Below are 18,854 nucleotides of genomic sequence, written 5' to 3'. Positions count from 1 at the left end.
TATAAGCTCACAACACAACACACACTGCAACCGCCATACTAAAGCTCACACTCAGCACTCACTGCAATCAACTTTTTCACATACTATGCATTATTCCACACAACTCAAACATATTGTATATTTACATCTGCTCATGGATTCAGCAAACATTGCAACATTCAACATTCAGAGACATTGAGGTGCCCAGAGGTCTCAGGTCTCAGAAATAGCAACAGACTCAGCCGGGCATAATGAGATATAATGCAGAGCACGTATTGTATTATTGAAGGTCTTTAATAGCCTAGGACAAGTGTACACAATTCCAAATCAAAACTGATTCCTTGTGGATAGGGAAATCCCTTATTTTTCAAAGTTCAGTTAACACTCATATTTTGTAGTATGACTTGAGAGATTCACATGAGTTTAAAGGTAGGGTAAGTGATATGTTTTGGTTAAAATATTAAAGCTCTATATTCTGATAGTAATCATTGCTATAGAGTGTTTGTTCAGCAACAGGGATCTCTTCTGTCTCTCCTGCTCTTTAATAAACAGAAACAGATGGGCTGCTAATTTCAGCCAATCAGGAGAGAGTACCCATTCATCACCTTACATTTTATAGTGTTCCAGTTCAACATGTGTCTGCTCATTTCTTTGTGTCATCACTTCCAAATGCACTTGTGACGCTGTAGTATGATCAAGTAGGGCGTTAATTTACAAAAAAACACAAGTTAAAATACGGAGATAAGAGGTTTCTGCCCGACAGCAACGATATAGTGCAGCATAGGTTTTTCAGAAAACTGTTAGGATTTGGAAGACACATTTTGTAGAATCGGCCTCAGGTCTTAACAGGTTTATTTGTGGACAGAGCTACTGAGGATCTCGAAACAAAATACAACTGGAATGGTAGACTGTTTTGAATTAGTGTTAATGTTTTAGTTTTGATTTAGTTTGCAGGCAATACTAGGTCTTTTATATTTGTTACGTGTTTATTTTAGTGTTATTACAAACATCAGTGTGTTTGTAACATTTTGTCGTTTTACACCGAGGACCACTTTGGAAGTGTTTTAAGTAATGCTTTCAAGTGCTATCCTCTGGAGTTCTTGTCTCATGTTGTGGTGAGATGCTGTTTTTCTGAATCAAAATAAAGTCAATCAATCAATCAATCAATTGAACTCCAAGTTAAATGATAAATCAATCAATCAATCATTTGAACTCCAAGTTAAATGAACGAGTGCATGTGCTGAACTCCATCATATCTCTTACCATCTTTCCCGATCAGGAAGTCCAGGTAACGGTACGTGTAGGCCACTCCCACCTTGGTCTCCACCTGCGGTCTCTTCAGGGTGGAGTAGATCTTTCCTGGACTGTTCTCCTCTGCCGTGGGTTTCAGCTTACGCAGGCCACAGCCCATGGCTCTACTGGGTTTGTGAGTGTGTGTGTGTGTGTGTGTGTATGTGCACGGATCCTGCCAAGATAGAAGGGAGAGGGAGAAGGTTTTTTTTTCCTGAAAGTATTGTGCAAAATGAGAGCTAACTCACAAAGCATATTGCCTCATTTGTACCACTTCGTACGACGGTGCCCTGCGCCCCAAAATCGCCCACAACATGTTGTGATGCGACACGTTGTGAGCTTGGAGATCGGCAATTTTTCGCCACAGGGCACCGTCACACGACTAAGTATAAATCAGGCTTAGAGGATGTTTGAGACAGAGATTAATCAATCTTTCGCTCTGTCACACACACACACGCACACATGAACAAACGTGTGTACGCGTGTGCACACACACGCACGCACGCGCACACACACACACACACACACACACACGCGCACACACACGCACACGCACGCACATGCACACGCACACACACACACACACACACACACACACACACACACACACACACACACACACACACACACACACACACACACACACCAACACAATCAAGCACAGGTGCATATACACAAACACACACACACACACACATTGCACACATGTCCATGATCCCTGAGGGACTTCAGAGGGAAAACCAATAAGGAACAGCATGCTGGATAAGCACCTCCAAATAAATAAATAAAAACCATTAAATGAGCTTGATTCTTCATGGGTTCCCGAGCCCTCATTCCCGGGGGAACCGAATTAACAGAGACAACGATGGCAGAGTGGCGGCTGAAGGAATAGGGGGGTTGTAGGGGGGGGGGGGTCTCTAAAGAGCCAGCACATCCGGAGAGGGGCTTCACCCCAATGGCTTGTGACGGTGCTGCTGCCATTCTCCATCGGCTGAGACTGGGCGCAGGTGATATCCCATTGTGCACCGCTGATTAAACTGGAGGATGGATGGACGAATGGATGGATGGTTGTGGCTGCCCTCCACCTCCCCCCCCCCCCCCCCCCCTCCCCCTCCCTCTCCCTCTCCCCCCCCCCCTCAAATGATGAGGAACCCTCTCTATTATGTTCGCTTCTAATTACAGAAATGTTCCGGGGGCCTTGGCGGCACCACTACACATCAGAGCGGGCCGTCGTCGCGGAGACGGCAGGACAGGAAGACAGGGGAGGGGGCTGCGAGAGGGAGGGAGGAAACTAGGGAATGCGGTGCTCTGTTAATGAGGTGAGCGGGAAGAATGGAAAAGGTGAGAATCAATCAAGGGAAAAAAATAGGAAATGGGGTGACCACCGGTCCGTTTAGAGAGGGGGGGGGGGTGTTGGGTAATGCATGGCAAGCAGAGTCTGAAGAGAAGAGAGAGACGCATAGCAATTAGACTGTTGAATGGGGAAAGGGCTGATGAACAGAAGAGGACCAGGAAGGAGGGAGGAGGAAGAGGGGAGAGACGAGAGAGAAAGTGAGAGGTAGCGCAGGAGATTCATTACTGTTGTCACAACAGGCTTTGTCCCCGACAACGCTTACATGAATATCTTTGTTGGGCTTTATGAATCTCAATGTGCATCGCAATCACATCCTCGCCGGCTCCATCATAGCGTCCTGTAATGGGGCGAGAGTTGATGAACGTGCAATTCATCAACTGGAATTATACCGGGTTCCCAGGCGCAAATAGGCAGGGGTCCCTGACGCTGCTGACTGGTGGCTGTACAATATCTATGCTACAAAGATGTTCTGGATGATTTATACTCCGTCATATGACATGTCATGATGCAACACGTTGTAGATCGTCTATTTCCTGTGTGCAACGCAGACGTACGACAAACCATACATTTGGATCAAACCAGGCCTGAGGGACTTGAAGGGGAGACCTGGAGCCTTCACTTCTCAGCATTGCCGAAGTGGGAGTGACACCTACTGTATTTCAAAGCACACAAGCTGTAAACTCTATAGAGGAAGTCAAATTCTCTGAAAGCACTGCAGTAACCGTTTCAACTCAGGACCATATATACTGTACTGTACTGTGATGAAGTTTCAACACCAGGCATCTCAAATTTGTTCTGCCATCAAAGGAAACGGTGGAAAAACCTGCATTTCTTCAAGTCATGGATTTCCACTGTTGCCTGCAGTCAGTTGTAAATAGGTTTTACCCACCAACCCCCCGCCCCCCCACCCTGGAGAGAGAAGGAGCTACCAGAGAGAAACAGAGGCTCTGTCATGTACTCTACAAGAGAAGGGGGAAGAGGTAGTCAGAACAAAAGGGGTGAGGGGGTGGAAAGAAAACAAAGCAGATGAAAAAAGAAATGGCGCCTCTGGTATTTGCATAGCACTTGGAGGCCGTTGGCGAAGGCGAAGGTGAGTATTTTTAGAGCAAAGCTGACAGCGGAAGTGTGAGATGTTTATGATTTTTGGAGTCACTGTTTTTTCCACATCCTACTTCCCGCTCCGAGGTGTGAGCTCTGGGCGGTTGTGGCCCTCACAGGCCCTGCCTCAGCGCTCTTTTTTTCGAGTTTTATTTTTTTGGGGGGCAGATTGACAGGCCAGGGACTAAGGGCCACTCAACAGACCGCACCTCAACAGCTTCAGAAAAACAGGAAAAAGACCATTGATTTCCCTTTGCTGAATTAGCAACGATCCTCTTGCTGTTTTGTTTTGTCTTTTGTCTCGCGTTAATGGCATTTTGAAGTTTTTATTCGATAACTCGTAAACCGTAATCCCGCTGATGTTCTGCGGCTCTGTTGTGACTGGAATTCACCTGGCTTTGGCTCCTCCGACTTCAGCACCCCACAGCACTTTCTATTGTATTGGATGTCAAAAGGAAAGGGTGGGAGGGTTTCTCAATTCCATCTTAATGGTTTGATGGAAAGCTAAAATGTTTTCATGAGATGTTACTCCATTGACTTTATCACTTTATCTATCTGACACTCTCTAAAGTGTCTGTCTGTCTGTCTGTCTGTCTGTCTGTCTGTCTGTCTGTCTGTTTGTCTGTCAGGCTGTCTGTCAGGCTGGCTGGCAGTCTACGCCTCTTTGTCTATAAGATCTCCTTATCATAAGTTATGTTTGGTAGCATTGCTGCTAAGATCTCTTCAAACATCACAGCTTAGGAATCTTCAAAGTGGATTGGTGGGTTATTGAAGGAAAACTAATTAGGACACACTGTTGTTCCTTTGCATGAAGTCTGCCTCTAATCTCAGTCTTTGTCTTTGAGAGCTCTCTCTCTCTCTCTCTCTCTCTCTCTCTCTCTCTCTCTCTCTCTCTCTCTCTCTCTCTCTAAGTTCTCTCATTACTGTATGTCTTCCTCCCTCTCCATCTGTTTCTCTCTGTCAATGTCTTGGCCTCCCTCAGACAAATTAAGAGGTTGAGCACAAGTTAGCGTTTGGCGGTTTTGATGTTGAAGTTCATATCTTATTGTGAAGTGAGAGAGGGCTCTTCAACCCATCGAGGCAGGACCATGTTCCCTGCTCTGACTTCCTCCTTCATTCCTTCCTTCCTTCCTTCCTTTCCGCCTTGACACTTCACCTGGGTGGGACATGGAGGACAGAAGAAAAGGACCCAAGGGGCACAAGGAGACGAGTGAACGAGGTTGACAGGATATGCAGCGTAGCGATAGTTCATGTAGGCACGGAAGGCAGGAGGTTTATATGCTACGTTCACTCACCCCGCCCCCCCGTCACGTAAAACACATGACGTTGTATGTCTTTACTACGTCTGGAGTAGTAAGGTAAATTTCAGTCCAAAGTTGATGAAGCCAACACAAAGTGTCTATTTAAAGAGCATATTGCCAAATTAGCCTCCACATCACATCCAGCATAATCAGCAATTTGAGAGACACTGGCACGCAATAAATCAGGCTTAAGCAAATCAAAGGTCTCGCACAAGCTTGGATATGGCTCTGTTTATTTGATATTCTGGCTTTGAATATTCAAGGACAGGACATAACAGACACTGCATGCAATGCATGCTGACATTGTTGAAGAGATGAGAGAGGTGATGTAAACGCAGGCGTGAACAATGGTACACAATGGTGTTCGACTGAACCTCTGTGGCATCTCAAGGAGCTGGCTGACGCAATGGCCTCGTCCAACCCTGTGTCTGCAGACTGTCTCAAGGCCTGTTGTGCAGTCCCTATTCACTATTCTCTCTCACACACACACACACACACACACACACACACACACACACACACACACACACACACACACACACACACACACACACACACACACACACACACACACACACACACACACACACACACACACACACACACACACACACACACACACACACACACACGTCCAGGAGGATATTGCCATGGGAACCAGGCCCTCTATGACTATTCCCCTCTCAGGAATATAATTGGTACCAATCTCTCTTTCTTATGTATTTCATTCCCCCTCTCTCTCTCTCATCAACCTGTCTCTCCACCTCCTTTTATCTCTTGTCTCCCACTGACTGTCCACCATCATTAGTTCAGCTCTAACTAACTAACCAGCTAACTTGATATGCATGTTCATGCTGATTGGTCCGCTGTTCTGAAGTGAACATCAAAATACTGTCTTGACCCAGCGTGCATTAACCACTAAAATGGAGGCTTTCAGAACAACAGGTGCACAGTGAAATGGTGAAGACAGAATACACTGTATATTCCATGAAAAGAGGAGGCAGTCAAGACAATAAAAAATAGAAAAACGAACCCTCACCCCTGCTGTGTTCTCTAAAGCGTCTCAGACGATGGAAGGGATTTGTGATTTCGAGTTCATGATGTGACTCTGCTTTCTGTGAACTTGCTCCAGGCAGGTCATTTTTTATTAAAGCCAACTGAAGCCAAGTTCTCCACTTCTCAGACACCATATCGACGTATCCATGTTGAACATTAGCCAATCAATAGTGCTGTAATTTTCTTGACCAACCATTACAACGGCAGTCAATTTGCCTTCCAGGAATATCCAGGGGGATGTTGTGGTCCACGGTTAAGCCACTAAATAACTGGTGAAAGATTGGATCCAGTGTTTGCTCTCCTACCAGCAGGATTCACCCTAATATACACGTGTCTCAGGTCTGGGGCTCTGCCGGAGGCTTGAATAACTTGCTATCTTCGAAAGCGCTGCCAGCGTTGCAGGAGAGCACGGTGCGTAATCTCTGCCCAGAGATCTTGTAACTGAGCATTTCAGAGGACAAATATATGAGGCTTACATCCCAGCTTCGAGTCAAGGTGGCAGGCCTGTCTGCCGAACTGTCATAGCTATTTTTTGAAATTCAACTTAAATGAAATAGAAATATGTGGATTTTTTTTGGGAATTGATGTTAATATAAAATGTATTATTTGAAAAACGAAACAAAAACAATAACATTAATATGTATTATTCAATATCTCTATAAAGGCTTCAGTCTAAACAAAAGTGTTAGCCTTTACTATTTGGTTATCCAAGATCCTAAAGTGCATACTTGGAAAGGTTTAAAGAAAGCCATAGTCTGCCATTAATGCCAATGCCATTAATTTCCAACATCAATCATCGTCAGTCATTGTTTTTTAATTATTTGTGTATCTTACAACATGCCTACTTTGATCAATTTGTCATAATATCCAAAACCAAAAACAGAATGGAATGCAATTACATATGCACTTATTTTCCATTAAACGAGCACTATAACTTTTTATGTAAAATGTGCTCTATACCTTTACCGATGTTTCTGGAGGTGTGTGTGCTGCACATGCTGTGTAGAGGAATACATGTCGGGGTTTAAATCAACCAAGTTAGTTTAATCACATTTAACGCGGTACAGAGGAGTCACTATGGCTGGAACAGGTAGCAAACATAAGTTAATTAAAAGGTATGTTTGCTAAAAGACTGCAAACAAAATCAGCACACACGGACACACACACACAAACACACACACACACACACACACACACACACACACACACACACACACACACACACACACACACACACACACACACACACACACACACACACACACACACACACACACACACACACACACACACACACACACACACACACACACAGCCAACAACCTACTTCTGAGAAGATCAGAATTTGAATCCTGAAAAACATCAGACAGCAACTCATTGATGTGATTATATCATAACAGGCAAATCCCCAAATAACAGTATAGTGTCGATCAGGAGAATGGTCTTAAACAGATCTCATGTTTACCCGGTCTAATTATCCACTTTACCAACATGCCGTAAAACACTGCAGAAAGAAACCTTTTCAATAGAATTTCTGGAAGAAAAAAAGTAACAGATCTACAAGCTCACAACATTGTGAGCTATTTGCACTGTCGATAACATAAGGCTTAAGTCAGTGGTTCTCAAAGTGGGTCCGTGGAGGGGTTCCAGGGGGTTCCCCGGCTAAATGTGTTAATAAAGCATCACAATCATTTTAACCACTTTATCCATTTATACGTTGGCTATTCAAAAATAGCAGATCTAAAAACTCACAGCGTGTTACATCTACTATTTTTGAAAAGTCTCTAAAAAGTTTGGAAGATTTTGAACAAATCTTCTCTTCTGGGGGTTCCTGGCATAAAACATTTTCGAATGCAAATACATTATCAATTTGGGGGTCCTTGACGTGAAAAAGTTTGAGAACCACTGGCTTAAGTGGTTCATTCATAATGTATTTTTGTACGTTTGGGTCCCGGGGAGACACCAAATTCATCTTTTGCATCTCGGGCTGAAACCGTTTGGGGAACTGGCGTGAAATCACAGTGAATCACATACTATAACTATTTCCACATTTCCAACTCGCTACTGCATAATGGTTGCGGCTAGTGTATGATGTAGTTATTATGAAGTTCCTAATTTACAGTGGTTGTTTCCCCCTGAGTGTGTGCATGTGCACATGCACAGTATGTTTGTTTATGTGCATCGGCATGCATTTGAATGAGTCTGTTGCACACATAGCTACTGCACTTGCTGCTGTGCGTAGTTCTGTCTATACAGTATGTGCATACATTACATAAATGCATTCGTGCGTCACGTGTACATGTACGCTTAAACGCATCCACGCACACGTGCACGTGCGTGTGTATGAGTGTGTGTGTGCATGCACACTCACTCACTCACACACACACACACACACACACACACACACACACACACACACACACACACCAGTACATGTGAGTCTACTTGTGCGTGAGTGTGTGAGCTCGTGACCCAACAACACAGAAGGGTTAACGCAGCCTGGCGCTCACAACTCACCAGCTGGAACTGATTAACGGCAGTTCACTCAGATAGGGTTCCTCTCACACACGCACGCGTGGGCGTGCGTCCGCGCGTGGACACACACACACACACACACACACACACACACACACACACACACACACGCGCGCGCGCACACACGCACTCACGCATACCTCTGTCTTTTTCTCATTCCCCCTGCCTATGGGCTTTTCCTCTCTCTTATTGGCCTCCTCCTCATCCTGTCTGACATCTCCACAAGGGCTGCAGCTATCCATTATTTTCTTAGCGACTATTCTATCGATTACTGTTTTGATTAATTGAATGATCTTGAAGCATGTCTCTGTTTTGTATTTAATTTAAATATCAATGAATTGATGCAAACATGTTGAAATAGATTTTTTGTAATAATAGACCATATCAATTAGTCTGATTAACCACTTAAGAACTATTTTATAACTGTGTTGCGTCAAAATAGTGAACTATAACCACAGCCACCCTCTCCACCCTTTCTCTGCCTACCGCCATCCTTAAACTTGTTGTTCCTCCTCTCAAACACTCATACAGGCTTACATTAACATGTGCCTGTCAAGTAGCCTACAGTACATACTGTGTTAATACAAATGTATGGATACATTAACACTGAGGATTTTATGCTGTGTACATAGAAGCATGCATGCATGGAGACACAAGACACGTCACGCACGCACGCACGCACGCACGCACGCACGCACGCACGCACGCACGCACGCACGCACGCACACACACCATGTACTGTTCAGACACACAAACGTACAGATACATTAACCACCCGGGTGTACACCTACATCTTGTACTGCACACACACAAACATATGTTCAAACACACACGCACGCACGCACGCACGCACGCACGCACGCACGCACGCACGCACGCACACACACACACACACACACACACACACACACACACACACACACACACACACACACACACACACACACACACACACACACACACATACACACACACACTCCCCCGCCATCTCACTCTGCAGCAGGGGGAGACCGTGGTATAGTATGCTGAGCACATCTTGAAATGCTGTCAGGGTTCACTGATTGGAGCCAGGTAGACATTTTTGGCATTCTAGTTCCAGTCGGTACCATCCATCACACATTTGACTTCAAAACAGCCAGATGTACACATCTGCATTACCAACACCACACACACTCTTACTGTAACTTCAACTCTGACAGTGTAAGAATACGGTGGATTACACTATGCATGAGTGTGCAGGTGTTGACACATGCATACTGTATACAGTACCTGTGTAGCAAGTACATGAGTGTGCGTGTGCGCGTGTGTGTGTGTGTGTGTGTGTGTGTGTGTGTGTGTGTGTGTGTGTGTGTGTGTGTGTGTGTGTGTGTGTGTGTGTGTGTGTGTGTGTGTGTGTGTGTGTGCATGTGTGCGTGCATGTGTGCGTGTGTGCACGTGTGTACGTGCATGTGTGTGACTATGAGTGTGTGTGTGTGTGTGTGTGTGTGTGTGTGTGTGTGTGTGTGTGTGTGTGTGTGTGTGTGTGTGTGTGTGTGTGTGTGTGTGTGTGTGTGTACAGTACATGCGTGCTAGTATGAATCTGTGTAGGTGTTCTGGCGATTATGAGTTATTATGTTGTACATAAAACATAACACAAACTTGTGGCTTGTGGCATCTATTAATGAATCACCACAGTGGGATGAACGGCGCTCTCAGTTATTGTTGTGTGTTGAACAGTTGCCTCTGTACATCAAGTTTAGTGCTACAGGCTCATGGATCCATTTTTGTTTTCATTGTGATACATGTTTTATGATCTTAAAACATTACACAGGCATGCAGTCACATGCCACGAGCTTGAGCAGTCTCACACATAGTAGTCACATCTAAACCCACTTACAAAGCCACACACACACACACACACACACACACACACACACACACACACACACACACACACACACACACACACACACACACACACACACACACACACACACACACACACACGGAAAGCTACTGTAACTCACCTGTTTCAGAATCGAAGAAAGACTTGGAAAGTTCACTGGAGAGATGAGAAGGCAGCGAGTGGACCAGCACTTGGAGGAGACAAACACATTCTACTGATAGGAGACCAGCACAGGATGCACACAGTCCCAGGCACAAGTCCTCTCCCTGACAGTTGACCCGGGATCCTGTGAATACCTCTCAGAAGAGAACACGGTCCTCTGGCAGGCAGCGGAGGAACGAGATTGCCTGCTCACAGGATCAGCAGCCCCAGCGGTTTGCTTCGTCCGTCTTTGCCAGCAGCAGGCTCACCACCTAACGGAGCACAGGCAGTAAGCACACTTGTATGCACACTTGTACGCAAGTGTGTTTAGGTCATGCTCAAAGTATGCCTCTACCGATGTTGTGCAAGCTCAGGGAAACCACATCCTGTCACATATCTACCTCCTCTCTCAGCCTCTCTCTCAGCCTCTCTCTCAGCCTCTCTCTCACGCTCTCTCTCTCTCTCTCTCTCTCTCTCTGTCTCTCTGTCTCTCTCTCTCTGCCCCCCCCCTCTCTTCCTCTCTCTCTCTGTCTTGCTTTCCTTTTGCTGTTTTGCTCTGTCTCTCGCTCAGTCTTTCTTCCTGTCTGTTTTACTCCCCTGTGATTGTCTGAGGCAACTGAATGCTCTGACCCAGCCTCTGTTCAGCGCAGCCCCTCCACCTCTCTCTCTCTCTCTCTCTCTCTCTCTCTCTCTCTCTGTCTCTCTCTCTCTCTCTCTCTCTCTCTCTCTCTCTCTCTCTCTCTCTCTGTCTCTCTCTCTCTCTCCAGCAGCCGCACCAGTTCCAGTCGACTGACTGAAGAATCCATCTGAGGAGAGGGCTTGGGGGAAACAGAGAGGGAGAGAGAGGAAAAGGGAGGGGTGTGGGAGCAACAAGGAAGGGGGTGGGTGGGGGGGACGGGGAAATACCAGAGTTGGAGAGTGAGAGGGAGAGAGGCAGAGGTGGGCAGGGAGAAGAAGAAGGGTGGGTGTTGTTTGGGGAATGAAAGCCCAAAGAAAGATGGGCGTACAGACAGAAGGACATACGAATCAATAGTTTGTTTGAGAAATGGAGAGACAGAGGGGAGAGAAGTAGAAAGTGATATAGTGTGGTGCCACATAGTCAATGGGTGGACATTCTTCCTGCAACACATTCTAGTGTGATGTGTTTGTTGTGGGAAAAAGGTTGAAGGCAGTCTGCTAGTGGGTTTGGTTTTGATTGATCGAATACTTTATTAACAGTTTGCAAAAAGTACAGCGGTACAGTTATGCAATAATGCTAAAAGGATAACACGAAAAGCCCTGAGGGCTTGTTTCCATTGTGGTCTTAAATGTATTCAATTCATCAAGACATATAAAGACGTACAATACACAAACAGTGAATGGAGTTTAATGGTTGTTTTGGTGAATAAATATACATGGCTGTGTGTAGTTGTACTCTGTGTAGGGATTATGCATATTTAATACATTCTGGTCGGGACCCCCTATAGCTTGCATTCATTATTTAAGGAGGTGGTCTGTGAGAGGGACCACTACCCTTGAGATATAGAGCTATGCGATACATATTCAAACTTTTCCACAATGCCTACACCAACATCAACATCAATTGAAAGGTGGGCTCAGTAGAGCGCAAATCTCCACCAGCAGGCATGACTCACAGCTCCGACTGAGTTGAATGTGTGGTGATATTAGTAGCGCAATGTGATTAGCAGAGCTGCAGTATCTGCAATTGGCTAGTTCTGTTTATTTATGTTTTGGTGTCTAATAATCCCGTAAGAGATTGGTCTTTTTTGACAAGACACGGAAATAAAAATGTATTCATTCATACACACACACACACACACACACACGTGGGTGTGCGCGCGCACACACACACACACACACACACACACACACACACACACACACACACACACACACACACACACACAAACACACACACACACACACACACACACACACACATACAGGAGTGAAAACATGATCGCCTGGCAGAGATCATAATAACAACAACAACAATGCAGAACCACAATAATCCCCAAAACAGCTGACACAGAAACTGCATGCACGGCACACACAAGGCAAACATGCATTGTATCACCACTGACAGAAATATCTTCCAGGCAATGACTACACATACAGTATCCTTCTTTCCCATGTAGCTGAGGCTCCCCCAGCAAGCCACACATTCAGAGCTTCTTGTTGGTTAACCTTTCTGGGAACAGTACACAGAATGATAGTCTCTGATGACTGATTCATTGACTGATTGAATTTGGTTAACAATATCATCTCTATTAATATGGATAGCTCTTTTTATCTATGCACCAAATCAATGCGTATCTTGAGAACGGCTCAACTTCAAACGGCGTGTTTATTGCTGAGGACCCAAGGGAGTGCAGTGCACAGTGGGTATAGTCGGTCGGATCAGCAGTTCTCAGAGAATATCTATAAATCCACAAATCTCTGTGTATCTGTCTGTGTGTCAGTCTGTGTCCATGTGCCCATATAATAAAATCCCTGGTGTCATCAATATAGTACTGTCTGACGTCTTAGACTGCCTCCACCAAGTACTATGATAATAGATTCTGCCTACTCTGACAACGGGTACAGCCAAAGGGGCATGGTATACTTAACATTAGATGACTACTTTACATTTGGACCATTTTCCATAGCACTCCATGGTTTGTTTGATTTTCAAGCAAGCCATTGGATTCCGTCAATCAACTTTAGAGACTTGAAATTTGCTTGAGATTTTGTGCCAACGTTATGTTATAGTTGTTAAGTTATAATTGTTATGTTATATGATTATAGTGCGACTTGATTTGACAATCTAGCTGAAAATAGTCCCTGAAGAAAGAATTGATTACCAAAAGTCCACGACACAATGATCAGTGATGTTTAGCCAAGACTGACTCAATTATTCAGGTAAGTTGGGAAGCAAGAAAATGTAAAAAAAATGGGGAAATGGTCTATGTCTATGTACGATACATGGCAGAATCTATGAATATACACTGACGTATGTATTGATGCTGGTATGGTCCTTTATGTAGCTTGAAGGACAAGATCAGCAGATGAAAAGCTCTTTATTCTTTATGAGCAGAAAATAAGTGGCATGTGATGTGATGCGAGAGTGCAGACTAGCCAACACCAACTCGAGACTCCTGAATGGCTGCCCTCCACACCCTCCTCCTGTCTAGCATCAGGGTCTTGAGCTCTGCAGTGTTTTTTAGCTCCGCTGTCGTGCCGTAGTGTGTCTACATCAGAGGTTCTCAAAGTGGGGTCCGGGGACCCCCAGGGGTCCTTGAGGGGGTTCCAGGGGGTCCCTAGATAAATGATGGATAGTTAGGAACCAAATGGACCCTTATGTGGCTGTAACTCTGAGAGTGTACAAATGGAACCAAATGGACCCGTAAGGGTCCATTTGGTTCCATTTGTACACTCTCAGAGTTAAATTAACATTGATTTTACAATATAAATTGGGGTCCCAGAGATAGAAATGTCATTAAAAGGGGGTCCGTAGCCTAATGCATGTCAAACTGGGGGTCGTTGAAATTAAAATGGTTGAGAATCACTGGAAGTTCTACATCAAGCCATGAAAGTAGCACAGCATAAAAGTAACACTTGTTGTACATCATCTCCACCGTCTGTCTGCCTCCCTCTCGTACACATTCATTGTCTACCTTTTATCTCAAGTCTCTCTCTCGCTCGCTCGCACGCACGCTCGCTCGCTCGCTCACACATACACACACACACACACACACACACACACACACACACACACACACACACACACACACACACACACACACACACACACACACACACACACACACACACACACACACACACACACACACACACACACACACACACACAGGGGTGAAGACACAATGTCTTCACCCCTGGCGACAATGACATTTTCTATAATGGGGTGCAGCAGTGGCTCAGAAGGTAGAGCAGTCATCTGCGACTGGAAGATTCCTGGTTTGTTCCTGGCTTTTTATCAAAAGATCCATGGGCAAGACTCTGAACAATACCTTTACTACTTGTCTACTTGTATATAAGATGTAACAATACAAAATATTGAATCTTGAATCTCAAATCTCTTGAAAAGTGTTCCTGATGGCATTGGCTAGTTCTGCAATCTGTAGTGTAAATGAGGGAAAACAGAGAGTAAATAGACTCATCTTTGCCAAATTTGTGAAAAGGAGTAGTTGGCAATTTTGAGCCATCAAACAGTAAATTGTAATGCACAGCACCTCTTTCTTTGGATTGAAGTTACAAGTAAAACTGCAAATACTGTAGTAGCTAGCGCTTTGGCAACTTCATTAAACAAAATGAAAATCCAAACAAATGACACTTGTCAAAAATACACTTGGCTAATGAAACAGAGTCCATAGAGGGGAAAGTATTGATTCATGATCATTTGCATTTGCAGTGAGATTCATTATTTATGAATGAAATATGAGAATGATTTCTGAAATTCTCTCCTCAGCCGAGGAAACCTCAGCTGAAGAGGAGAAAAGAATGGATGACTTCCTTTGGATGAGTCATCCATTACACTAATTATTATTGAACAGGTCCAACCACAGTGACAAAGGTTCACAATTCTACACAACAAAATCATGACATTGGCCTCTTCTCAAAGTCATTCCCTGCCTAATAGGGCATCCAAGTGCTCATTTGCGAGGCTCACACAGCTCTCACCAGTGCCTTTATTCACAGAGAACCCTTGTGGTGACTCCTCAACAGTCTCTAGGCAAACCTAACTCCAGGCCACAAATTAATGATATGTCTCACTTGAAAGATGGAGATTTTTACCCCCTCTGTTCATTCGCACAATGGGAGCCCCATTAGAGTTCATATACACCTCCAAAAAGCGAGAATGGAGACTGCCCAACCATATCTAGATCATAATTTTTAAATGACCTTGGAGAAACTAGCGAATAGAATTACACAAAAGAATATCATGGAAGAAAGTGAAATGGTTCATGTTGAGTAGCCACACTCCTGCCGTTCAACAGAATGAACCATATAAAAAAAAGCAGCAGCCAGGATGCTGAAATGCTCAGCTCCTAGCTGTGGCTGAAACAGTTCGCTAAGGAACAGTAATGATCACCCACAGTGTAATTGCCAACATGTTTTAGTTTTGGATAATTGCTCCATAATATATATGTACAGTATATAAAGGGTGGGGGGAGATGGGATGAAAGGACATTTACATCATGTCTTTTTAAAGATTTCGTTTGAGTACGTTTATTGTGTGGAAGAACAAATGGGAATGTTCAGTGTGCCGTAACTTGAGGTTGGTGGGTGCTTGGCCATGCTGAGAACGAGCACAGAGGACACAGCACTGAATGAGTTTTTACTGATGGGTCCTCATTGGAAAGAGTCACAAATAATATGACACATGCAGTGTTTGTGTACATTTACATTTAATAGCATCAGTCTTATATAGGACACTTGATTGGGCTGGATATACTGCAAAATTATAAAAAGACAATATATTATCTGGAGTCCCCTCACGTTGATTAATCCATTAAGACCGGGAATGCATCTGTGTCATTTTATAGATTTCTTTGGCTATTCAAAAAATAGCAGATATACAAGCTCATAGCATGTAGATCTGCTTTTTTTTTTTTTTAATCTTTGAAACTTTGTGCAAATCTTTGTATATATATACATGTTTTAAAGCGAACATTTCTAACTTCAATCTGTGATTCTGGGGATCCCTGGAACAACATATTTTGAGATGGGGGTCCACAGTAACCTGACTTTGCCAGATGGGATCGCCGCGGACCCCCCATCTCACAATATGTTGTTCCAGGGACCCCAAGAAGCAAAGATCGGATTGTGTTCGCTTTAAAACATATTCAAAGATTTGCACAAATTGTCTCGATTTTTCAAAAATAGCAGATCTACAAGCTCATAGCGTGGCACTCTGTGCCGCGCTATGAGCTTGTATATTTGCTATTTTTGAATAGCCAAAGCCATCTTAAAATGACACAGATGTGTTCCTGGTCGTAATTAATTAAAATAAATAACACCTGTGTGGAGTTTGCATGTTCTCCCTGTGTCCCCTAGGGTAGGTATACCCTCACAAAAAATGTGTTGGAATAATGTGTTCCTTTCACACGCTACGTCCTACCGGGGAAACTTGCTAGCTCCACATGTATTAAAGGGGGCATGAGCTCAGTTCTGGGCTCTCCCCAGGCTGGCAGAGGGAGAGTAGTGCCCAGGATTACGTATAGACAATTGGCACTGGGTGAAAAATATGGGTTACAAAATCGTGGAATAAACATTTAATAGAACAAATACAATATTAATTAATAACACCTACTGTTTCAGTTGCCCATTCACCGTTTTACTTTATGTTGTGCAGTCCATACTGAAGGTCCCATGATGCTGAAGCAATTCAACTTCACTTGGTAGATAAACTATGGATAAACCTAACCTGACACCGTCAAATGGAAGAAGCTTGAGATTTCCGGAGGGAGGGGGGTTTACCAGGCTAAGATAAACCCTCTTTTACTGAAATGTAGTACTGCCCTCTAGTGTTTACAATGGGAAACACCCCTTATTAAAGGAGTTCAATGGCAAGACGTGGAAAAGTTGCTATTTGTACTGTACCTAATTTAAAGGTATTATTATCGTTGCTGTCGGGCAGAAACCTCTTATCTCCATATTTTAACTTTTTGTCCTTTTTTCGTAAATGAATGCCTTATACTTGATCCTACTACAGTGTCATACAAAAGTATCAAGAGTAGCAGATCCACAAGCTCGAAACGCGGCGCAAAGCCACACATTTTGAAACCTGAAAAGTAACAGTTCTGGACATATGAGGTTTCAACACACCTCTGGTATACTGTAATATATTGGACATTACTCAAGCTTAAACCATGTATTTACTTTGCATAATTTACAGCGCATATTGCCTCATTTACCAAGTAATAATAACATTCTTCTTTTTATGTATACAGGATACAGGATAAACAAGAGAAATTGGAAGTGATGATAACACAAAGAAGTGAGCAAGATACAATTGGAACTGGAATACAAGCTGATAATTGATCTTTGTGGGGTTTTCTCTTCTGACTGGATGAAATTCCACCAGTAAATTTATTTTCGTTTACTAAAGAGCTGGAGAGACATGCAGGGCAAAACTCTAGAACAGGGTTCTTCAACAGGGGGTCCGGGACTCCTAGGGGGTCCTCAGAGCTACTATAGTGGTCCGCCAAATCTTTGTGAGGTAGGATATTTTTTGTACATGAGCCACTTGAACTCTGGAATTCCTTTTCTGAGGGGAAAATTTGCCGAAAATAGCAGATCTATAAGCTCACACTGCGAGGCGTTGTGAACTTGTAGATTGGCTATTTTCGGCAAAGAGGTATAGGTGTAGAGGGAAAAAATAAAAAAGTTTAATCTGAAACACAATTTTATACAATATAGAGGGGCTCCCTGCTTCATCTCTCTCTCAGCTAGGGGGTCCTTGGCCTGAAAACCGTTGAAGACCCCTGCTCTAGAATCAATGATTAATTGGAATATAGCTTTTTCTCAAGTCTCTTACTTGTCATTCAGTATCACATCCCAATGTTGATGAGATGACTAGTCAATGTTAAAATGCCTGGGAACGAGTTGGCTACAATTGTGGTTGTTGTAGCCACTCCAGTGCAATTTGCAGGTACAATTTGAGCTATTGGAGAATTCACACTGTTGAAGAATGCTTGGAGTGCAATATTGTCTGCAATGTTGCTACCGGCTGTATTATGTGTGCATGAAACAATAAACATGATGTAGCATAAAATGACCAGTGAATTATGCTATGGGAAGTATATTGTTAACTGGCTGCCAGGCTGCCAAGCAGCCAGTCATAATCTCTCAAAAGAGCACACCCAATAATAAATGGGTGGAGTCTCTTGTTGGTAATTTTCCTCATCACTTTAACTGTTTTTGGCAAATGATCAAAACTTTTGGCCCTGAAATGGCTCCATACATGTCCACATGCATGATCGGCTGTGCACAGCACATTTCACATGAGATTGTATATAGAAAACCAGGGACTGTACTAGAGAGATAGAATTGAAGAGGTCACTCGGATTGTGGGGAAGTGACCATAAGAAGGCTCCTGACCAACATAAATGTCAGATTTCCTTTGCCATAGCTACAGTATATACAAGTGTCTTGTATTCTGACATGGAATACTGTATTGTCCTCTGTCCATATGTTGTTGTCATTTTTC

The 18,854-nt window shown here is 43.8% G+C and overlaps 1 protein-coding gene across 2 annotated transcripts in view; it reads right to left on the bottom strand.

Annotated features, from left to right (window-relative positions):
• Positions 1–11,349, bottom strand: part of rftn1b (raftlin, lipid raft linker 1b) — a 97,401-nt gene extending 86,052 nt beyond the window's left edge. Inside the window, exons 1-2 of one of the 2 annotated variants that reach the window (XM_084053279.1) lie at positions 10,620–11,349; positions 1,243–1,444 (exon numbers count right to left, since the gene is read on the bottom strand). In XM_084053279.1, coding sequence (XP_083909405.1) covers positions 1,243–1,390 — 148 coding nt within the window. In that variant the 5' untranslated portion in view covers positions 1,391–1,444; positions 10,620–11,349. The remainder of the gene's footprint in view (positions 1–1,242; positions 1,445–10,619) is intronic. The other variant, XM_084053278.1, reaches the window with a different exon arrangement.
• Positions 11,350–18,854: the final 7,505 nt, after the last annotated feature.

The sequence above is a fragment of the Gymnoscopelus microlampas genome (assembly GCF_963454915.1).
Source record: "Gymnoscopelus microlampas genome assembly, chromosome: 3".
Lineage (NCBI taxonomy): Eukaryota > Metazoa > Chordata > Actinopteri > Myctophiformes > Myctophidae > Gymnoscopelus > Gymnoscopelus microlampas.
This window is presented reverse-complemented; position numbering and strand designations above follow the sequence as displayed.